Here is a 20634-nt window from a genome sequence, read left to right as displayed (position 1 = left end):
CGCACCTCGTACTGATTAACAAAAGAGTTTCCATCAACAGCCAGTGCCGTCGGAAATAAATTCATATTGGGGGGGGGGGGGCTGTCCATTGTTTTCCTTCTCATTCAGTACACCGTTATGAAGGAAACATACTACAGTTTGACACTTACTGGAGGGCTCCAGCCCCAAAAGCACCAAACATGGCTGAAAATCCTCGTTTATGAGACAAAACATTGTTCAAAATTGCATTTTATAGTAGCTCAGCCTCAGCTTGATCTTAATTCATTGGTCCTGAATTTTAACCAATTTTGAGGCTCGTGTTCTTATAAAAAAAGAGTGTACAATAATAACAAAGTATTTTGGTGGGGTCTTGTTTCTGTTGTTGTTGTTGCTGTAAATCACGTGCCCATCGGTAGTGTTTTGGTTGCGATGAAAGAAACTTGAGACATTACTTTTTTCGTGAGAGCTGTTCTCCCAAATATGTTTATTTCTTTTGATCGAAGTAAAAAGAAGCTTGGCATTTGAAAAAATATGGCCTTTAAGTTATCAATAGAAGCGGCTGAATTTGTACCTGGACCAAAGAGGAACGCGCCGCCACAAACCGACGCTAATCATGGTGGTAGATCCGCTTTTAGCGTTAGGCCTAAACGCGAAACACCTTATCCAAGTATAGGGATGTCTCATTTTGAACACCCACAGACAAATATGAACCCGATGGGTCATTCATGGAACATGTCGGCACCAGAATTTGTACCAGCTTACATATGCCCAACTCTGATTAGAGGCTGCCTGCCACAGAACCAGACTTTTGGGAACCAAAGCAAACACCACATGTTGCAGGACAAACAACGACCTAGAGACTACATGTTTGAAAGTAAACGAAATGAAAAATTTGCCAACGGTACTGCTTCTAAAGGACCAAGAAAGAGTGCTAAGGTAGATGCTGTATCACTGTTTTTGTGATCAAGCACCACCCGACGGTTGTCGTGTCTAATCATGAACCAACTTCTTTTTGTCTGTCTTTTCAAACTCAATGAGAAGTTCATTGTGTGTGAACTTCTACACCAATTCCTAGAAAGAATAATTTCTTTTATTTATGGTTTGGGCTTGGTTCTAATGATTCAATAATCAACCATTTCATTGCAAGCTTGAAAGCAGAAGTCATCAAGTATTCATAAGACAATCCTAGCTTTGGTTGTATAATAGTCATCAAACACAGTGAACCATAATATTCTGCTATTGAGGCTTGAGTATTGTCGAGTTAGAAACATTTCTTTAGCCTTGTGTCACCCATTTACTTTAGACAGAAAATAATATGAATGGGTCCTGGGTCCGTCTCAGATTACCTTCAATGTTTATTGTGGGGTTTTACAAGGTTTTGTCATGGTCCTTTTCTTTTTTGAATTTTTATCAATTATGTATGGTCCTCAACCTGAAAAACTGAACCATCAATGTATTTTCAGACAATTTTAACATGAAATATGGGTCTGAAAATTTTTGCCACTTTAATTTAATTTTTTGGCCCCTGAGTTGTCCCTGTAATTCCACGAGTCATGACTAGTCATTTACAAAACCATTTTCTTGAATGTTCTTGGAGTGGGCCGTTAAATTTTTTGTAACCTATTTTAAAGCCAGGTTATCAATCATCACTGTTCCACTCAGATATGATCCTGCCTGTCTATCCTGCATTATATCAAAAGTATAGTTATATTCAAACAATAATGTCGGAGTGGCTAGGTTCCCAGACTATCAATCCAAGGATCTGTGTTTCAAATTTCTGACATGACCTAACTTTCATTAAGAACTAGGATAGTTGTCAGCTCTTTATGATTGCAGGTGTAGGAATCATGAAATGTGGTCTCATCAAGAGAAAGGTCCAGAAATCTACTGGATGAGCACAACTACTTACTGTTTTTAAAGTGAATACAAGGAGCTAGTAACTAATATAAAAATGTATACAAAATAGAATAAACTGTATTTTTATAAATAACTCCAAATTGTCCAAATTGAATGAGTTGTAGCCATTCATCATTGTTTCGTTGTTTCAGATACCATTAGAGAGGCTACATGATAGCTTTGTAAGCAAAAATGATTTGCAAGACATCTCTTGCTAGAACCTTTTTCTCTTTCTGTAAAATGGTGAGTCTCACAGCTGTGGACAGGGAAGTCTCTTATTTTCATGAGATGATTTTAAATGAATTGCAAGACCAATGCCATGACCAAATGGTTCGGCTTGTTCCGGCAATTTCTTCAGCTAAAATTTTTTTATTCAGATCTCAATATCTGATTGATCTGGACAGCCCTTTTTAGTGTCATTGTACCTTTTTTCTTTTTGCTCTTTCTATGATAAATTTTCCTGTCACATAAAGTATCATGCTGGATTGATAATCCTATTACTTTTCTTTAAGCTATCAAACTTTTAATCCCTCTAAGAAAAGATAAAACCTGATGGAAACAGATTTCAAAGAAGTAAATAACTGCAATACATAATGCCACAAGGAAGTATGTGTAGAGGCTAAACACCCAGTCATCACCTTTAGCAGCAACTATAAGCTGTACATCCTCTTTCATGTGAATGCCACAAAAACCCTTCATCTTGCATTAACAAAATCATAGTCCATTGCTCCAAATCTCCCCTTCTCTCAAACTTTTGCTCTAAATAGAACATCTTGTTAAATATCAATATCATCATTGAATTTATCTTTGAATAATTTTATCAAATTTTTCTCTCATAGAAACAACCAAAAGATGAGCCTGCTCAACCCTTAGGTAGGATATTACTTGAAACACATGAATTTGGAATTTCCTTATTTTCACTTATTTTGTTATTTTGGCTGCAATGCCCCCCTCTGGTCTGAGAAGTCCTCCCTTGTGGCAGGTCCAGTTTCCAGTGGGCTGGATGCTGTGACAGCTCCCCTGAATATCTGATAAAGTAGAGTGTTAGTGTGTCTGATTGGTACAGCTTAGGCTCAGATTTGAAAGTGTGACTGAGTGGCTCTGCTGGTAGAGCATGTACAGTGTCACTGGTCACAGGCAGTGGTGTAGTGCTAGCTAAATAACAAGGGGGGCTCTTGCAAAAAATGTTGCGAAAAACAATAGCAAAAGTAGAAAATTTGCCAATTTTCGGCATTAACATTTCGGCCTCAGCCCTCCTGAGCCCCCCTGAGCCCTCCTAGCACTACACCCCTGGTCACAGGTTTGTGTCCTGCCCTAGTTAGGTCACTGGATCACGTTTATTGTCAACTTTGTATTTACTCTTTATAACAATTGATCTTCTTACCCTTATTTGTGAACATACTTGCCCAGTTAAAAAACCCACAGGCTATAAATTTAGATCCGCAACCCTCCTTTGTGAAGATTCAATTTTTGTATCAGCTAGATTACTTTTTGCCTGCAAGTATTTTTTGGAGCCCTTTAGATGTATTTCTTTTAGATTTTAGGGACGTTTTTAAAAGAGTACCCTAGATAAACTTGCCAAAACACCAGTCTCAATAGAAAAAGTTGATTTTCCCTGAAATTTTCATCCCTCTACTGCTAATTAAATTTTTAACCTGCTTTATATGTCATGATTAAATGGACTCCTCTCTAAGCTTTTGCTAAATTTTTTTGTTTCTTCAAGTCAACTCTTGAGAGAAGTTTCTTCAACTTCTTGTGACAAACGTTTTCCTGGTGTTTCAATGAATGTGACTCAGAAATTTTTGTTTTTTTTTCAGAGTCAAGAAACTGGAGGGTAATCTCAAGCAATAATCCAAATAACACAAAATCAAAAGCTCATGGAACAAATCATGGTACAGTTGATAAGAAAAATGTCTCTTTTTCTAATGCTGGGCTGAAATCTGAAAATACAAAGGCTGTACAAGCGACCTCGTCCAGTCTTGATTATTCTGAAAATTTCAGTAACATGCATGCAAAGAGACGTGAAATTGGAGAAGGTACTAGTATGAGAGCAGAACATAGCAAATCGTCGCAAATATCAAGCATTAAGTCAGTAAACAAGGCAGAAGAAAGTGGAAGAGTTGGTATGAGCTGGAGCAAAATTGTACAAAGTAAACCAACCAGCAAACAGATAGATACGAAACCTTCTATGGATAATAAAGACAGGATTGCAGTTGCTACAAAAACTGATGCCAGGAGACAAGATGGACTTATTCAGGGAAAGAATGGAGTTAGATTTAAGGATCGAGGTGACCATTGGTCTAACAAGGTCGCTAGTAATGTTCATTCCGAAAGTAGAGGAAATTATGCGAAACAAAATCATCATTACCGCCCTTCTGAGTGGCGAGGTCAGAGGAGAGATATAATGAATGAGGGAACGAGAAATCAAATCAGAAATTCGTGGGGTGATGATTTAGAATGGAGAAGGGATTCTGCTGAATCAAAAAGGGAGGTTACAAAAAACAGACCAACGTCATATTACGATAGGGGTAAAGCTGCAGATGGAAATTGGAAAGAGAAAAAGCTACTCTGGAAAAAAGCGGGGATGGTGACAGAAAATTATCAATACAAATTTGTAACAAGAAAGTTCAGTGAAGAAGTAAAGGAAAAACTACTTGGGAACACTCGAGAGTTTTTTGAACATGAATACAATGACAGTCATAAAAGTCATGCTAACAAAACAAGAGGTTGGTATAGCATGGATTGGGGCTTAGAGTCACAATGCAAGCAAGCAGTAGATAACAAAATCCACGATGATGAAATTTTAGATGATGATAAAGTTGCCAGCACGTGGGACGCTTGTGACGGGTCAAAATCTGCTCAAAGTTTAACAAACAGGCCCATTATTACCCCAGATAAAACATGCATTGGTTGTGGGCAGACTAAACCGGTACCCTACAATATGGCTGCAAGACAGACCACAAAGAACATTGAAGATGAGAAATATTGTAGTATTTGTCTCAAGAAAAATTCAAACTTTTTGTCAGGAAATATTAAAATTACTGGTGCTGAAGGAAGATCTTTTTCTGATATTGCTAATGATGATAGGAGGCGTGTTCAGCCAGCAGCTATTTCTGTAAAAAGTCATTTACGTACTGGGGAGAATGGAGAAAACCAGGAGACGAAGGTGAGGCTTAATGAAAAAGAGATTCTGACTGATGAACTTAAAGATCTCGATGCTTGTAAGGAGATGCATAAAAGTGATACTTTTGCTAATAGTCGTCACGAATATCTTCAGGATCTTGAAGAAGATGACTCTGATGATGGCTGGGTTACGGTCGAAGTGAAACCTAAAAGAAAAGCTACAAGAGAACAAATTGTACATGATAACAAACACAAGTCAAGCCCCTTTAAACAAAGGCCGTCTGATAAGGTTGACAGTAGTTCCATGATAAAAACAACAACAGGGTCTGAATCTGTGGGCAAAGGTGCTAAGAAAAAAACCGGTGTTAAAAGTTCTGCTGAAGACAACAAACAGACCCAAGAAAAGGCAAAAAGTAATGCGAAAACCAAGAACAGGAAAAAAAGCTCAAAACGGAAAGTAAATACGCTATATGAAAATGATCAAAAGAAAATCAAAGAATTTAAAATGAGACAAATGATAGAAGAAAATTTAAAGCTTGATCTATTAGAAATGACGAGAACAAGGCGACCTAACGATGCTCCAGCAACAACCGAAGTAGAGGTTGGGAAGAAAGAGGAATGGCCTGCAATCGGAAATCCAAATATCTCATCTGTAAATATTCTTTCATTTTCTGAAGCATTGAAGAAAAAAGCCCAACCTAAGGTATGTATTTTGTGCTTACTTACCATCACAACTACAATATCTATATATATTCTAGATATGCTTTAAAAAGTTTAAGAAATTTGCACGTTATTTGACAATACCATTGTAACAAATTATATTGACATGCTTCAGCTTATACCTATGGACAAAAATGTTGAGACAAATTGCAATTTTTGTAATTTTCTACTTTACCTTACCCCAGTAAATTCAAATACCCTTTTTCCCCCGAAGAAATGTTGGATTTATAGTTCTATTATTTTTGCTTCAAAGTCATGCATTCGACTTAGAAATTTGCCTGGTGATATTTCCGTAGCACAGTGCTCAATACGTTTGCACGTAGAGCGTGATACAGCATAGAGTGAGTTACTCACGAAACAGGCTTGTAGAGATAAAACGTGTAGTTTTATTTACTTCAACTCTATGCTATTAATTTATTCTTGTATATTCGATATTCTGTTAGCAAAGTATTCTAAAGCAATGATTCTCATGTTACAGAGTAGTTATCACTTCTCATTGATATTCAAGGTCAAGCTCAGGTTCTAAATGACGAATATTTCTTTGTTATGCTATCAATTTTTGCAGCCGGCTCCTCAAGTAGTGCAACCAAGGAAAGCAGGGATGCTCGTTGTCGACCCTTCGAAGCTTACTCCGGAACAGAAAATGGAGTTGAAAAGGAAGAAGATGAAAGAGAAACGAAAAGTGAAGAAGAAGGAACGCAAAGAAAGGAAACGAACAGAGAAGGAAGAAAATGCCGAAATTGATACGGAAAAGACTGTTTTTGAAAATAAATCATCATTTAAACTGGACCTTGGCGATATGTTTGATATGCTGCTGAAAGTAAGGAGCAACAAATTTTGTGTTTTGTTTTTAATACAAAAACTGATTTGATCTTTGTATTCTAGCATCTGCAATGAAATTGAATTGACAGTTCTGACCTGAAGACGTACCTGAAAGCTATTAGTATTACCAAATTCTTCATCCCTGGTTATCCCTTGCCAGAACCTGACCCTGAATTGGTGCCAATATTTCAATTATATAGGAGTTCCATGACAACAAATTGATCTTCAAGTTTGCTATCTGCCTGCGTTTAGGCTCTTGGGTTATGAAGAACCCTCTCGAGTTGCAATATTTTTTTTTTAATAAAAAAAACTCATGGTCAGTGTCCAGGGTACCTGTACCTGAAGGCCTGTATTGTATGCGGTTGATTCATTCTTCGTAGTTTGAATCTGGCAGTTTAACTATACTTAAGGCAACATACAAGCTATCTCGCTGAACTTAGAATCTTTACTTTTCAAGTTATTTGTCTTATCAAGAAACTTTAGTGTTTACGCAACGGAAATAAAAAAGAAGTACAATTCCAAAGTAGAAATTGAAGCATGCAAGGAACTGTTGCGATCAATTCTTAATTACAGATTTATTCTGTCATTAATTTTAGCTTTGCTTTTTTAAACTCTTTCTTCGTTATATATAATTTTTTTTATGAGAAGGCTATGGTGTCTGCTAATACTTTCCTGTTATTTCTATCATACCAGATGGAATCAGAAAACTACCATGCATAATATGCTATGATATTGATAAATAGAAAATAGAAACCAAAGGCGGAAAATGTTAACTTTTAAATTCTTGTGTATTTAGAGAATCGAAATGCATTATAGTACGTTTTCTTACTTTCTCCCGTTAGTCATCGGCTGAGAAAAGCCAATCATCAAATGCACAAACAAAATCATCGAGGCACGTGGTTTTTTCTGCTGGAGTCGTGTCCGTAGCAAGTGGCCTAGCCAAGAAAAATAAACCTGACGGAAGCAAACATGAGTCTACGAGAGGAAGGGTAAAACCGAGCTTTCAATTTCTCAAATTACTGGAATACAGCTTAGCAGAATTAGATTAAAGGATTCCTAACAGATATTTTGATGCCAATTTTTCCCATAAGATTACCGAAGAGCCACAATCATAACAATTCGTTCTGTTTTTCTTTCTTTTAGTTGCTAATAATATTAAATACCATTGCCTTTTTTTAAGAATATTTTTTGTTCTGGTTGATGTCTGTAGAGAAATGTTTTGGTTCTTAAAGCACCATCGTTCATTTTAACTTTCTTTTCTCAGTTGTCTGGCAATGCTTTAGACTTCAACCAGCATATGAAGATGAGTGGGAAAGAAAGAGAAACGCCGAAACGAAAAAGGCCAACATTATTAAAGAGGGTACTTTAAAACTTATTTTCCTATTCGGTAGTAGAAGACATGAGATAGATGAAAAATTTATAGTCTGCCATCCTTGGGTCTATCATTACTTAAATCGTTATTGTGCGTACTATTAATGTTGTGTGCATAGAGAAATGGCCTTTTGTTTTTGTTCTCATTTGAGAGTTGGGTGTTGTGCCTGGACGCAGGGTTTTGTTTTGTGTTTCTGCTCGTTGTCTTTGTCGACATAGTATTTGCTGTGCGCTCCTAAGGGATTATCGTAGATTGTTGTTTACGAGCGTTGATGTTTTTGGAGGGCTGCGTGTAGAGAGATTTTTTGCGTTTTTTGCGTTTTCACTTACGTTTCCTTGCGTTTAAAATCGTTTACGATTCAACTACAATTAATACATTTGTTACTCTCTTTTCATTCAATGAATCGTTAATTTATATTTTGTTTGCAAGGGTATTTGGTGAATTTATCCAATGTTTCAAGTTGTTTCAAGGTTCTGTTTCATTTGGAAAACTTATATCAATTTTATCTTGTTTTTTAAGGTCATTCTTGCTGCGAGAGAAGCAAAGAGGAAAGCAAGGGAGGCTAAAATGAACGGAGATGTTGCAGCAAGTGGCAATAAAGATCCCGTTCCATCAACATCATCTCAAACTGAAGAAGCAACTCAAGACGATTCAGAATTGCCATCTAAAAAAGTATTAAAAACAGAAGATGGTGCTGAAGAGAGTTATAGGTTTGTGCCATCCTCTGTTTTCGACTGTTCAAATGTTTGAACATAGCAAAAAGTGTGTAACTTAGATCACCAACCCAAGTGTAGAGAACCAGTTCCTGTTTTAATCACGTGGGATAACAACAACTGTCCCTTACAATGCCTTGAAGTTATTTGTCGTAGTTTCTGCATTATTGAAAAAGTTTTACCAAATTTATGATACGTTAAATTTTTTTTAACCATGTATCCTACAAGACTGACATTTTCATTTGAATGTTTCTAGCATAAAACAAGAGGAAGAGCTGGAAGCGGAAGCAGTTCAAGGTGTGTAAGGCCGTTTCTTCATTTCTAAGCCGATGTATGAGTGTTTTCATTTTCACCTAGGCATAGAAAACCTAATCAATAAAGAACTTTATTTACGCTCTAAAATTTGAATGATTTTCCTTGTTGTTTCATCCAACTGCACTTCTGGTAGAACTTTTTGCATGCGTGTAAGCATCAAAATGCTTTGGTTTTTCTAGAAACAAAAGACATGGCAATCGCTGCTCCACTAACAGATCTTCCAGAGGAAATTATCGCCAGACTCCATACTAGGAAATTTAGAGAGTGAGTAATTATGATTTACATAGAATTTAGGCCAAATGGCTGATTTCTCTTGGCTGAATTTAGGCCAAATGGCTGATTTCTCTTGGCTGAATTTAGGCCAAATGGCTGATTTCTCTTGGCTGAATTTAGGCCAAATGGCTGATTTCTCTTGGCCGAATTTAGGCCAAATGGCTGATTTCTCTTGGCTGAATTTAGGCCAAATTGCTGATTTCTCTTGGCTGAATTTAGGCCAAATGGCTGATTTCTCTTGGCTGAATTTAGGCCAAATGGCTGATTTCTCTTGGCCGAATTTAGGCCAAATGGCTGATTTCTCTTGGCTGAATTTAGGCCAAATGGCTGATTTCTCTTGGCTGAATTTAGGCCAAATGGCTGATTTCTCTTGGCTGAATTTAGGCCAAATGGCTGATTTCTCTTGGCCGAATTTAGGCCAAATGGCTGATTTCTCTTGGCCGAATTTAGGCCAAATGGCTGATTTCTCTTGGCCGAATTTAGGCCAAATGGCTGATTTCTCTTGGCCGAATTTAGGCCAAATGGCTGATTTCTCTTGGCTGAATTTAGGCCAAATGGCTGATTTCTCTTGGCTGAATTTAGGCCAAATGGCTGATTTCTCTTGGCTGAATTTAGGCCAAATGGCTGATTTCTCTTGGCCGAATTTAGGCCAAATGGCTGATTTCTCTTGGCCGAATTTAGGCCAAATGGCTGATTTCTCTTGGCTGAATTTAGGCCAAATGGCTGATTTCTCTTGGCTGAATTTAGGCCAAATGGCTGATTTCTCTTGGCTGAATTTAGGCCAAATGGCTGATTTCTCTTGGCTGAATTTAGGCCAAATGGCTGATTTCTCTTGGCTGAATTTAGGCCAAATGGCTGATTTCTCTTGGCTGAATTTAGGCCAAATGGCTGATTTCTCTTGGCCGAATTTAGGCCAAATGGCTGATTTCTCTTGGCCGAATTTAGGCCAAATGGCTGATTTCTCTTGGCCGAATTTAGGCCAAATGGCTGATTTCTCTTGGCCGAATTTAGGCCAAATGGCTGATTTCTCTTGGCTGAATTTAGGCCAAATGGCTGATTTCTCTTGGCTGAATTTAGGCCAAATGGCTGATTTCTCTTGGCTGAATTTAGGCCAAATGGCTGATTTCTCTTGGCCGAATTTAGGCCAAATGGCTGATTTCTCTTGGCCGAATTTAGGCCAAATGGCTGATTTCTCTTGGCTGAATTTAGGCCAAATGGCTGATTTCTCTTGGCTGAATTTAGGCCAAATGGCTGATTTCTCTTGGCTGAATTTAGGCCAAATGGCTGATTTCTCTTGGCTGAATTTAGGCCAAATGGCTGATTTCTCTTGGCTGAATTTAGGCCAAATGGCTGATTTCTCTTGGCCGAATTTAGGCCAAATGGCTGATTTCTCTTGGCCGAATTTAGGCCAAATGGCTGATTTCTCTTGGCTGAATTTAGGCCAAATGGCTGATTTCTCTTGGCTGAATTTAGGCCAAATGGCTGATTTCTCTTGGCTGAATTTAGGCCAAATGGCTGATTTCTCTTGGCCGAATTTAGGCCAAATGGCTGATTTCTCTTGGCCGAATTTAGGCCAAATGGCTGATTTCTCTTGGCCGAATTTAGGCCAAATGGCTGATTTCTCTTGGCTGAATTTAGGCCAAATGGCTGATTTCTCTTGGCTGAATTTAGGCCAAATGGCTGATTTCTCTTGGCTGAATTTAGGCCAAATGGCTGATTTCTCTTGGCTGAATTTAGGCCAAATGGCTGATTTCTCTTGGCTGAATTTAGGCCAAATGGCTGATTTCTCTTGGCTGAATTTAGGCCAAATGGCTGATTTCTCTTGGCTGAATTTAGGCCAAATGGCTGATTTCTCTTGGCCGAATTTAGGCCAAATGGCTGATTTCTCTTGGCCGAATTTAGGCCAAATGGCTGATTTCTCTTGGCTGAATTTAGGCCAAATGGCTGATTTCTCTTGGCTGAATTTAGGCCAAATGGCTGATTTCTCTTGGCTGAATTTAGGCCAAATGGCTGATTTCTCTTGGCCGAATTTAGGCCAAATGGCTGATTTCTCTTGGCTGAATTTAGGCCAAATGGCTGATTTCTCTTGGCTGAATTTAGGCCAAATGGCTGATTTCTCTTGGCTGAATTTAGGCCAAATGGCTGATTTCTCTTGGCTGAATTTAGGCCAAATGGCTGATTTCTCTTGGCTGAATTTAGGCCAAATGGCTGATTTCTCTTGGCTGAATTTAGGCCAAATGGCTGATTTCTCTTGGCTGAATTTAGGCCAAATGGCTGATTTCTCTTGGCTGAATTTAGGCCAAATGGCTGATTTCTCTTGGCTGAATTTAGGCCAAATGGCTGATTTCTCTTGGCTGAATTTAGGCCAAATGGCTGATTTCTCTTGGCTGAATTTAGGCCAAATGGCTGATTTCTCTTGGCTGAATTTAGGCCAAATGGCTGATTTCTCTTGGCTGAATTTAGGCCAAATGGCTGATTTCTCTTGGCTGAATTTAGGCCAAATGGCTGATTTCTCTTGGCCGAATTTAGGCCAAATGGCTGATTTCTCTTGGCCGAATTTAGGCCAAATGGCTGATTTCTCTTGGCCGAATTTAGGCCAAATGGCTGATTTCTCTTGGCTGAATTTAGGCCAAATGGCTGATTTCTCTTGGCTGAATTTAGGCCAAATGGCTGATTTCTCTTGGCTGAATTTAGGCAAAATGGCTGATTTCTCTTGGCTGAATTTAGGCAAAATGGCTGATTTCTCTTGGCTGAATTTAGGCCAAATGGCTGATTTCTCTTGGCTGAATTTAGGCAAAATGGCTGATTTCTCTTGGCTGAATTTAGGCCAAATGGCTGATCATCTTGATAAGCTATCCAGCCATTCGTTATTCTAGTGCCGGTATTCAGAAATTCGAATAAAGCAAGTTGTTTATAATTATTTCAGTTGGTTCTTTTTGCCATTTAGGAATGATAAGATGACATAAAAGAAAGAGCATGCGAACAAAGTCTTATTTGCACTTGACAAGTTTGGAATGAAGATTGAAAATTTCACAAACCATTATGTTTGTTGTTGTATCTGTTGATCTTAATGAAACTTTGATGAACAAAGTATTGTATTTAGAATAACTTACATTTGACAGACAAAGTAAAAAATAGCATTTCAAAGCACACAAGTTTTTGCGAGGGAGCTTCTACACGTGATGGACCCCATAACCTTTAATGATCATTCCCAACCCTTTCAACAGTTGATCCGAACAACCATTTGGACTGCTTCAAATAATTTTTTGAAGAAGCTAAGCTCGGAATTAGCAGTCAGTTTCTTAATATTTTTAGTGTTGAAAGTTTCTGAATGGTGTCTTAAATGCCAAGTGTGCAAGTGGCACATGAAAAGGTAAAGAGCACACAAGAACATGAAATTAAAATATCGATGTAAATTAAACAAGAAATAGATGCTGGATCATTAAAAACATTCATTTCCACCAATGATTTATGTGCAGTTTCCTAAGGTGTGCAGTTTCCTAAAGTGATTAATACTTTGGTTTCTTGACTGTTAAGTCCGCTTAGGCCTCCGATTCTTTTAGACGGTTGCTTATAAAAGAAATAAGTGTAACTGCCAACTTAAATTGATTGCGTTTTTCATTTCCTAGGTACTGTGACCAGCTGCTGAGCAAAGACATTGATCAGATTATTTACAAAATGCTCAAAGATTTGCGACGATTTCAGACAAGAGCTTACATAGAAAACCCTATCAAGGTATTGCCGCATATAGCACTAAATGATTGACATGATGAATTCAAGGAGATACCTAAGGGAATTTGTAAATATTTATGTAGAAATATATTTTTCAACAATTATGCTAACTGTAACAGAGTTTGAAACTGCCTTTCGCTTTCCTATACCGATCTTCTATCGTTTGTTTAACATTTTGTCAACAGCACAGAAACTCACACCAATTTTGATAAGAGATTGATTCGTTAGTATAATTCATAAACGAATATTTTTAATTTTGGTTTAAGGAAAGAAAAGAGATTTTTATTGGATGCCTTTTAAACTGACGTAACTGCTTACGGACTTTGCCAGTTTCCAGTTTCCAAATTCAATTTTTTTTAAGAATTGCTAGTCACTTTCTAGGTTTTTTTTCGCCCACTAGTCACTTTTTAGGCTCACACCCCCTCCCCTAAACAAAGAGGAAAATCTGAAGCTTTTCATTTTCATTTCACTTCTTTTGCTTCTACGTCGACCAATGCATTTATGATTAATTCAATTATTTAGCTTGGCAATGCAAGCTTCCGCGATTCACCTGCATGGGCCTAAGTTGCCTGTCTAGATATCACTTGAAAATAGGCCACATTTTAAAGTTTTTTATAAACTAATTCCTCAACAAAATACCGTTTGTGAATATCTAAGAAATTCAAGATATAAGATCTTTGCGAAACATTGCTAACAGATTTACTTTGCCTTTATTAGTTAAGAGAACGAACTCTACGAAGGGTTACTAGATATGATGCTGCCTAGGATATACTGTTGCCTAGGATATGATGTGTGCTCTAATACTTTGAAGGTTCAGCAGTCTTCTGTTCGTGAACTGTGAATAAGTCTAGCATCATTTTTCAGGCAAAAACAAAAAAGCGCCTGGTACTTGGCATCCGAGAAGTGGCACGGCACTTAAAAATGAGCCGTCTAAAATGCGTTATAATTGCTCCAAATCTTGAGAAAATTACAAACGAAGGTGAGTGTTGAAATGCTTTTATTTGTTTCTATCAAACATCTTACTGTCGGTTTATTCAAGGAAGGGGCTGGCTGTTATCCATTGGCTGTTCCTATATCTACACTCATTTAATGTCCAAACATTGAAACTATTTGTAAATAACGGCATCTGTTTTGGTGCCCTCGAAATCGTTTTTATGCAATGACAAAGACTGCTTTACAATACCAAGACAACTTGTAGAAACTTATAGCTGAATTTCTACGAATTGCTTGTGCGAAAGTTTTGAAAGGAGCAATTTTAAACGGTGCCTCCAGAATTTATATGGGTGCAAAGTAAAACAATATGTTAGAAATAATCTTTTTGAATGAAACAGAATTTTAAAATGGCTTTGAAAAAAGCAAATATTATAAAACATACGTTCGTCTGACACTCTTCAGTGTATAAAACGTCAGACATAGATCGAAAACTCTACGCTAGCAAATAGCTTAAGAACTTTCTTGTTTGCGAGTCCTAGGGCGCCCTTTACCAAGTCCAGGAGCCTTGTGACGCATGTTACTACAGTAGAATCCCGTTATATCGTACTCGGTTATTACGTACTTTCGGATATAACGTACTGGTGTGCTTGGTCCCGGCAAAAGGTGTACTTGGTTTTAATCAATTTTTACTTACCCTCGCTACAACGTACTTCGGATATAACGTACTTAATACAATGGTCCCTTAAAGTACGTTATAACCGGATTATACTGTATAAGCGTTGGTTAAAAAATAGCTTATATTCGAATTGTCCCTTCTTCTTATCATTTCTCGATTGGTTCGTTCATTTTTCTTTTGATTTCAGGAGGCATTGATAGCTATCTTGGTAAAATCATATTCGACTGTAAGCAGTTTTCCATACCTGTGGTTTATTCAATGACCAGACAAATACTTGGGATGATTTTAAAGAGAAACGTACCAGTCAGTGCGATTGGCATCTTGAACTACGCCGGTGTAGAGGTCAGTTATAATTATATAGGCCTTTCGAGAACTTGATAGAAATTCTTATCAAGGGTTCATGACACATAGTGTAACCCAAAAATTTTAAAGTATATCCTTTTTTTTGGTTTTGCTTCACCTTCTCCTAATGTGCCAATTGAATTGGGTATTACCCTTACACATACCTGTCCCCCTTTTTGGGTGCCACCACTCGCAGGATGTCCGTTCGCTAAAGAAAAGCGCTTGACAACCACTTTGGTTACCACCACTACACCGTTGCTTCACAATGATGCGGCTATGGAAAGCATGAGGGGTGTGACACCCACTTGGGAAAAAGTTCCGTTGTAATAACGAGCTTTTGCCATCTATGAGTGCTTAACTTGTGCCATCTATGAGTGCTTAACTTGTGTCATCTATGAGTGCTTAACTTGTGCCATCTATGAGTGCTTAACTTGTGCCATCTATGAGTGCTTAACTTGTGCCATCTATGAGTGCTTAACTTGTGCCATCTATGAGTGCTTAACTTGTGCCATCTATGAGTGCTTAACTTGTGCCATCTATGAGTGCTTAACTTGTGCCATCTATGAGTGCTTAACTTGTGCCATCTATGAGTGCTTAACTTGTGCCATCTATGAGTGCTTAACTTGTGCCATCTATGAGTGCTTAACTTGTGCCATCTATGAGTGCTTAACTTGTGTCATCTATGAGTGCTTAACTTGTGCCATCTATGAGTGCTTAACTTGTGCCATCTATGAGTGCTTAACTTGTGCCATCTATGATTGCTTAACTTGTGCCATCTATGAGTGCTTAACTTGTGCTATCGAGCCTTTGCCATCTAGTTTTCAAACTTGTTGGCAAAAAGGCTCACCCACTTTGTCGGCAAATGGAGCCTAGCAACCTCCATTGAGGACATTAGCTAATGTCGGCCCTGATTGGATGACAAGTTACCTCAAAACCACCTGCTGCTTTGCTTCAAGATTGCTTGTGATGCTTACAGGCAATCGTTTTATTATTTCGCCATTATTTTTCCGTATTTTATGTTTTAACTGCTCAACAAGTATTTATGGTTGTTTCATCAGCTATCAATGACTGTTTTTAAATGTTATGAAACATTTTAATTGATGCTTTACCTTGATACCATCATTTTGTTTTGACTGCTTCTCGGATTGTTTCTTCATCTTTTTTTCTGAATTTCTCATGAGTGTTTCGTCAATCTTATCAGAATAATAGAAGCTTGCATTTAATCATTTCTTTAATCAAGTGTCGCTGTAGCGTTCTTTTAACGTTGCTTCATAGTAATTTTTTGGAAATTTTGATTAAATGTTGTTTGACTATTTTCCATTAGTTAGTTGCGAATGTTTCATCAGAGTTTCCTGGCTGATTTTAATAGCAGTGAACGATATTCATTGTTTCAGGACGACTTTAAACAGCTATGTGCATTAGTGAAAGAACAAAGAGAAAAATACGAACGCAGAGTAGAGGAATTGAAAATAGAAATCAGTCAGCCTCGATCCGAAACTCCTGGAAAAACTTCAAAACGAAGCCCAAAACAACGAACCTACCCCAGCGTTCCAGGGCAACAGGTGTATGCATGGAACCCTGAGGTGATACCATTCGTGCCGCAAGGTGTTATGTATAATTATTATACATCTAACATGATCGAAACGAAGTTCACATTTAATAATACGTGAATATCACGTGTACATGCGTTGGAGTATTGTAAATTTGTTTTAGTGGAGTCTATTGATAGCGTTTCAAAAAGTTGTTGACCTTCTACCAAACCTGAAGTTTATCACCTTAACCTACCTCATTTCAACACAACGCGAAATTACTGAAATAAACAGCTGGACAGTTTTCTGTACCAGATATAACATATAGATAGGGATCTTTCCAGGGGTGTGGTAGACGGTGTGGTAACTCCCTTCACGGATGTTAAGTTAGGTAAATTTCTTACTTGTGAACTAATCTTTAAACATGGCAGTGGATTTTCCTTGATTGAGCAATTTCAACTCGGCTTTTTAAGAGAGGAATAATGAGGTTACTCCAAAGTTTTTAGCTCTTTAATCCCAGCAATTAGCCTAATATAGACCAAACCTAGCAAAATTGCAAACTAATGAACACTTGCAAAATTGAAATCTTGAATTCAGTCCAGAAGATTTTTCGTCAGGTTGCTGAATTTTCGTCAAAGCTAATACTCGTACATTAAGAATAAGGTAACATAATGCCAAGAAGGTATTTTAGGTATTTTAGGAAAATTCAACCTGATTATCTTATGGAGATTTGATTGAAGTATTTCATCATATTTTTTGTGACTTTCGAAAGCTGTGGCTTTCTAAAAAGGTATATATTTTAATTTCATATTCTCTGGTAGTATAGACCTAAAAAAGGTATCTTGACAGTTGGCCTGCAATAAGTTTTCTTGCCTTAATACTTAAACGGTAAAACTACACTGGACAAAACTATCCTAAACAAACCGGTTCCCCTTCGAGACAAATCGATGCTTCGTTTGAAAATTCTACTGGTATCATTGATTACAAAACAAGACAAAACAGTCAAAATCTTAAATAAGCATCAAAATAAAACTTTTATTGCCCTCGTAATTCTATATTATTGCCGTTCTTGTTGTTTGATTTCAGCATAATCTTGTATCTATTTCCTATTGAAAAGTTTTAATGATTCCATAAACACAACAGAGGCAGGTTGTTACAAATTCAAATATATAAGGTTTGGTAATAATTGTTGCATCTAGAGGTTGCCTATACCTCATTCCTCCAAGTTTTTTTCCTTTTTTTTGTATATATTTATATATATCCACTGTAAGATTACAATACAGATTTACAAACTACGCTACTTTACAAAATTACTATACCACTATATAACTAGCGAGAAGATATCTTTGTGGTACTGCAAGGTAAAGGCGGAGCAGCATAAAGTCTTCTGTATCAACGATACCATCGTTTGTAAGGCACATTGGGTTTATGGTATCCCGAAAGGTGTGCTTGAATTTGTGAAAATTGAATTTGTTGAGACCAACTCTGAAATGAGTGAGATATCATAGACCTTTTGAATCTTTGAATCTACAAGGGACCTGATTATTGATAAGAGCTTCTTCTTTAAAGCAGTGACGGACAGTGCAAGTCCAGTCTCAGGGTCAAGTTCATTTCATTCAAATAAGCAGTCAGGATAGTTTCTTTCCTTACAACAGATTATTTGTTTTCTACATCGAGCAGGATATGTGCTCTGTTTTTTCTACAATTGTTATAAAAATATTTAAAGAACCAATCTTCTGACACACATTTATGCTTCCTCAGAGAATTTCTTTTTTTTGTTATATTGGCCGATCAAACCTGATTTTTCAAATTTGATTATATTTTTAATTTAGCCTTACCATCTGCATTCATTTAGCCCGATTTCTAATGGTTACAGGTAATTATGCTTTTAGAACGGGTGAAGTATTGTGCTTTCAAATCTATGGCTTCCATTTTTTATGCCGTTCTTATATCTTACTAATTTCTAATACTAATTTTACTAATTACTAATTTCATCTTACTTGTTGGTAATCCAGTAAGAATGTCAAATTTAACAGAGATCAAGCACTTTTCTGTTTAAAGACAGGTGTAAATGGAACCAGGGGATTTTAAGCGCTATCCGATTTTTTCATGTAAACAATTTTTTGTAGGTAAAGGTAATGTTTAGATATTATCATTCCACGTTATAAGCTACAGGACCAATGAGTGTGCTATTTTCTTCCGTGAATTTGACAATCGCCTCTCACGTTTATTTTATCTAAAAACCGAGTCAGTTCTCCTGGTATAAATGAATGTTAATTAGACATCTTTGTGATAGTCTTTGAAATAAATGAGAAGCTACCAAAAGAAAAGTGAAATTTTGTAGTATTTCCTTTTGTGTGTTGTTTTTGCAAATACGCTTGTTTTGTGTCTTTCGATAAGCTGAAACAGATGATCTCTCCATCTTTCGACCGACTCTTCATATAAGCTTCATCTTTAAGCTACATACGTGGCACAAGATTCTGTGTACGTGGCTCACCCTCTCGATTTGGACGGTTGATGACCGCTAGATGGTTGACTGTTGCGTTTTTTCTCCTGAAAGATATGACGTATGCCCTAAATCGTTTATCTGTGACGTAGGACACGAATGGTAGGGTCAGGAAGCTAACATAACAGGATATCTCGAAAAATACCCTGAGTATCTCTGCCAAACGCCGATCCATTTTGTTCCTTCGGGCGACTACCACTCCATACGGTATCCAAATTATGCCATAAATAACATTAAGTGCATAGATAATAGTCAGTCGCCTCTTTTCGAATCTGCAGGCTGAAACACCTAGCCTCCTTTTAGAGTCTTTCATAATGTTGTTGATGTACATCAACGTTGAAGCTGTTGTCATTCCCAATGTCAAATTACTTGCTGTAAACCAAATGCTAATTATTGCCACTGATACTTTGCTAGAGGACCTGTACGCTGGAGAGATTCTCTCGACAAAGCTACAAGATACGATTGTAGAAGTTTGCGTCACATCGCAAATATCATCTATTACGATTATGAGCCAAGTTGCAGTAACATACGCCGTACATACCGCTGCAACTTTCTTCGCGGTGTGATTGGTGATCTTTCTTGTTTTCAATGTGATCGTAAGATACCTCTCTGTCGAAAGGCAAGTCAACTGATGCAGCATGACAGCAACGCAGAGAAACAAAAATCGGCTTTGCAAGTATCTTGAAGCATTTGCAAGACGTGCTGGTTGATACCTTAACGATGCAGCAACGATCGAGATCGGTATGCCTGCCGAAAATAGGGAAATAAGCTACTCACAAACATTAGAGAGAGTCAAAGTCTAATTTTATCCACCATCGTGATCATATCTAAACATAAAACTGCCAATAACGAAACGTTGCTAGGTATGGAATACATCAAATTGATAGACATATCAAATAGACAAGTTGATTGCAGTCAAGATTCTAGGTTCGTGCATATTTATACAACATTAATAGTTTTTAATATACAGCTTCGAACTCATAATAGGATATCATTGCAGGAATTTTCGTTCTACAATCATTCGAAATTTAAACTTAGACACCAAAGATATGACACCAAAAAAATAATACTGGAATGGTAAAATCAAGTGCTTATTTAATTTTTGACGGACACATGAATGAAAATTTTCATACCAATGACAGAAGCAAGCATCGATACCAATGTAGCGTAGAGTATAAATGTGTGACTTGGTGTTCTCTCCAACTCCGAACTTTTGAGAAGGAATTTCAGCAACAAGCTGCATCCTGTACAATTTACAATCAGGAGCAATATGCTAACGACCAATACGGATACAGAAACCCATGTTGGTATTAAGAGTATGCCATCGGATGAAGTAGAGGAGGGTATGCTCGTGTTCATAGTGTTCTGGCTTCCTATTTCCCTGCCGCGTGTTTTATGATTCGTTCTTGTATAATTGACAAACATTGCGGATTTGATAACAAGAAGTCACAAAATTAAAGAGCAGGTGCTAACTTTGGAATCGAATAGATAACGATTCATATGTCACGTGACGGATATAGTGCCAGGGCTTCAACAGTAAACGCCGCATAGTCAAATATATTTCAATTTCCATTGGGTGGGTCCATGGATGGAAAATAACAGGGTAGGGTTCGGGATTCTTTTCAGCGATGGGTTGGAACCGCAATGATAATCTTGATCGGATAATTTCGCTTCATGTTAACTGACTATGAATAGTATGAAAA

General features: G+C 37.4%; 2 protein-coding genes across 2 annotated transcripts; one reads left to right on the top strand and one right to left on the bottom strand.

Moving 5' to 3' along the window:
• Positions 1 to 382: 382 nt before the first annotated feature.
• Positions 383 to 17276, top strand: LOC135692826 (uncharacterized). Its single transcript, XM_065211145.2, has 13 exons — positions 383 to 915; positions 2715 to 2748; positions 3693 to 5701; positions 6284 to 6538; positions 7383 to 7529; positions 7805 to 7900; positions 8432 to 8622; positions 8882 to 8922; positions 9120 to 9204; positions 12843 to 12948; positions 13810 to 13924; positions 14742 to 14896; positions 16291 to 17276. Exons 1-13 carry the CDS (start codon positions 511 to 513, stop codon positions 16564 to 16566), a joined length of 3915 nt encoding a protein of 1304 aa, XP_065067217.2. The 5' UTR covers positions 383 to 510; the 3' UTR covers positions 16567 to 17276.
• A 1608-nt stretch (positions 17277 to 18884) lies between these two features.
• Positions 18885 to 20356, bottom strand: LOC148960492 (uncharacterized). The gene is made up of 2 exons (XM_089111664.1): positions 20065 to 20356; positions 18885 to 19678 (listed from the first exon to the last, which is right to left on the bottom strand). The coding sequence occupies exons 1-2, from the start codon at positions 20354 to 20356 to the stop codon at positions 18885 to 18887; spliced, it is 1086 nt and encodes a 361-aa protein (XP_088967790.1).
• Positions 20357 to 20634: the final 278 nt, after the last annotated feature.

Source organism: Rhopilema esculentum, chromosome 3, assembly GCF_057945365.1.
Source record: "Rhopilema esculentum isolate cy_ngs chromosome 3, ASM5794536v1, whole genome shotgun sequence".
NCBI classification, from domain to species: domain Eukaryota; kingdom Metazoa; phylum Cnidaria; class Scyphozoa; order Rhizostomeae; family Rhizostomatidae; genus Rhopilema; species Rhopilema esculentum.
Note: the sequence above shows the minus strand (reverse complement) of the source record. Positions and strands in the feature narration are given on the sequence as shown.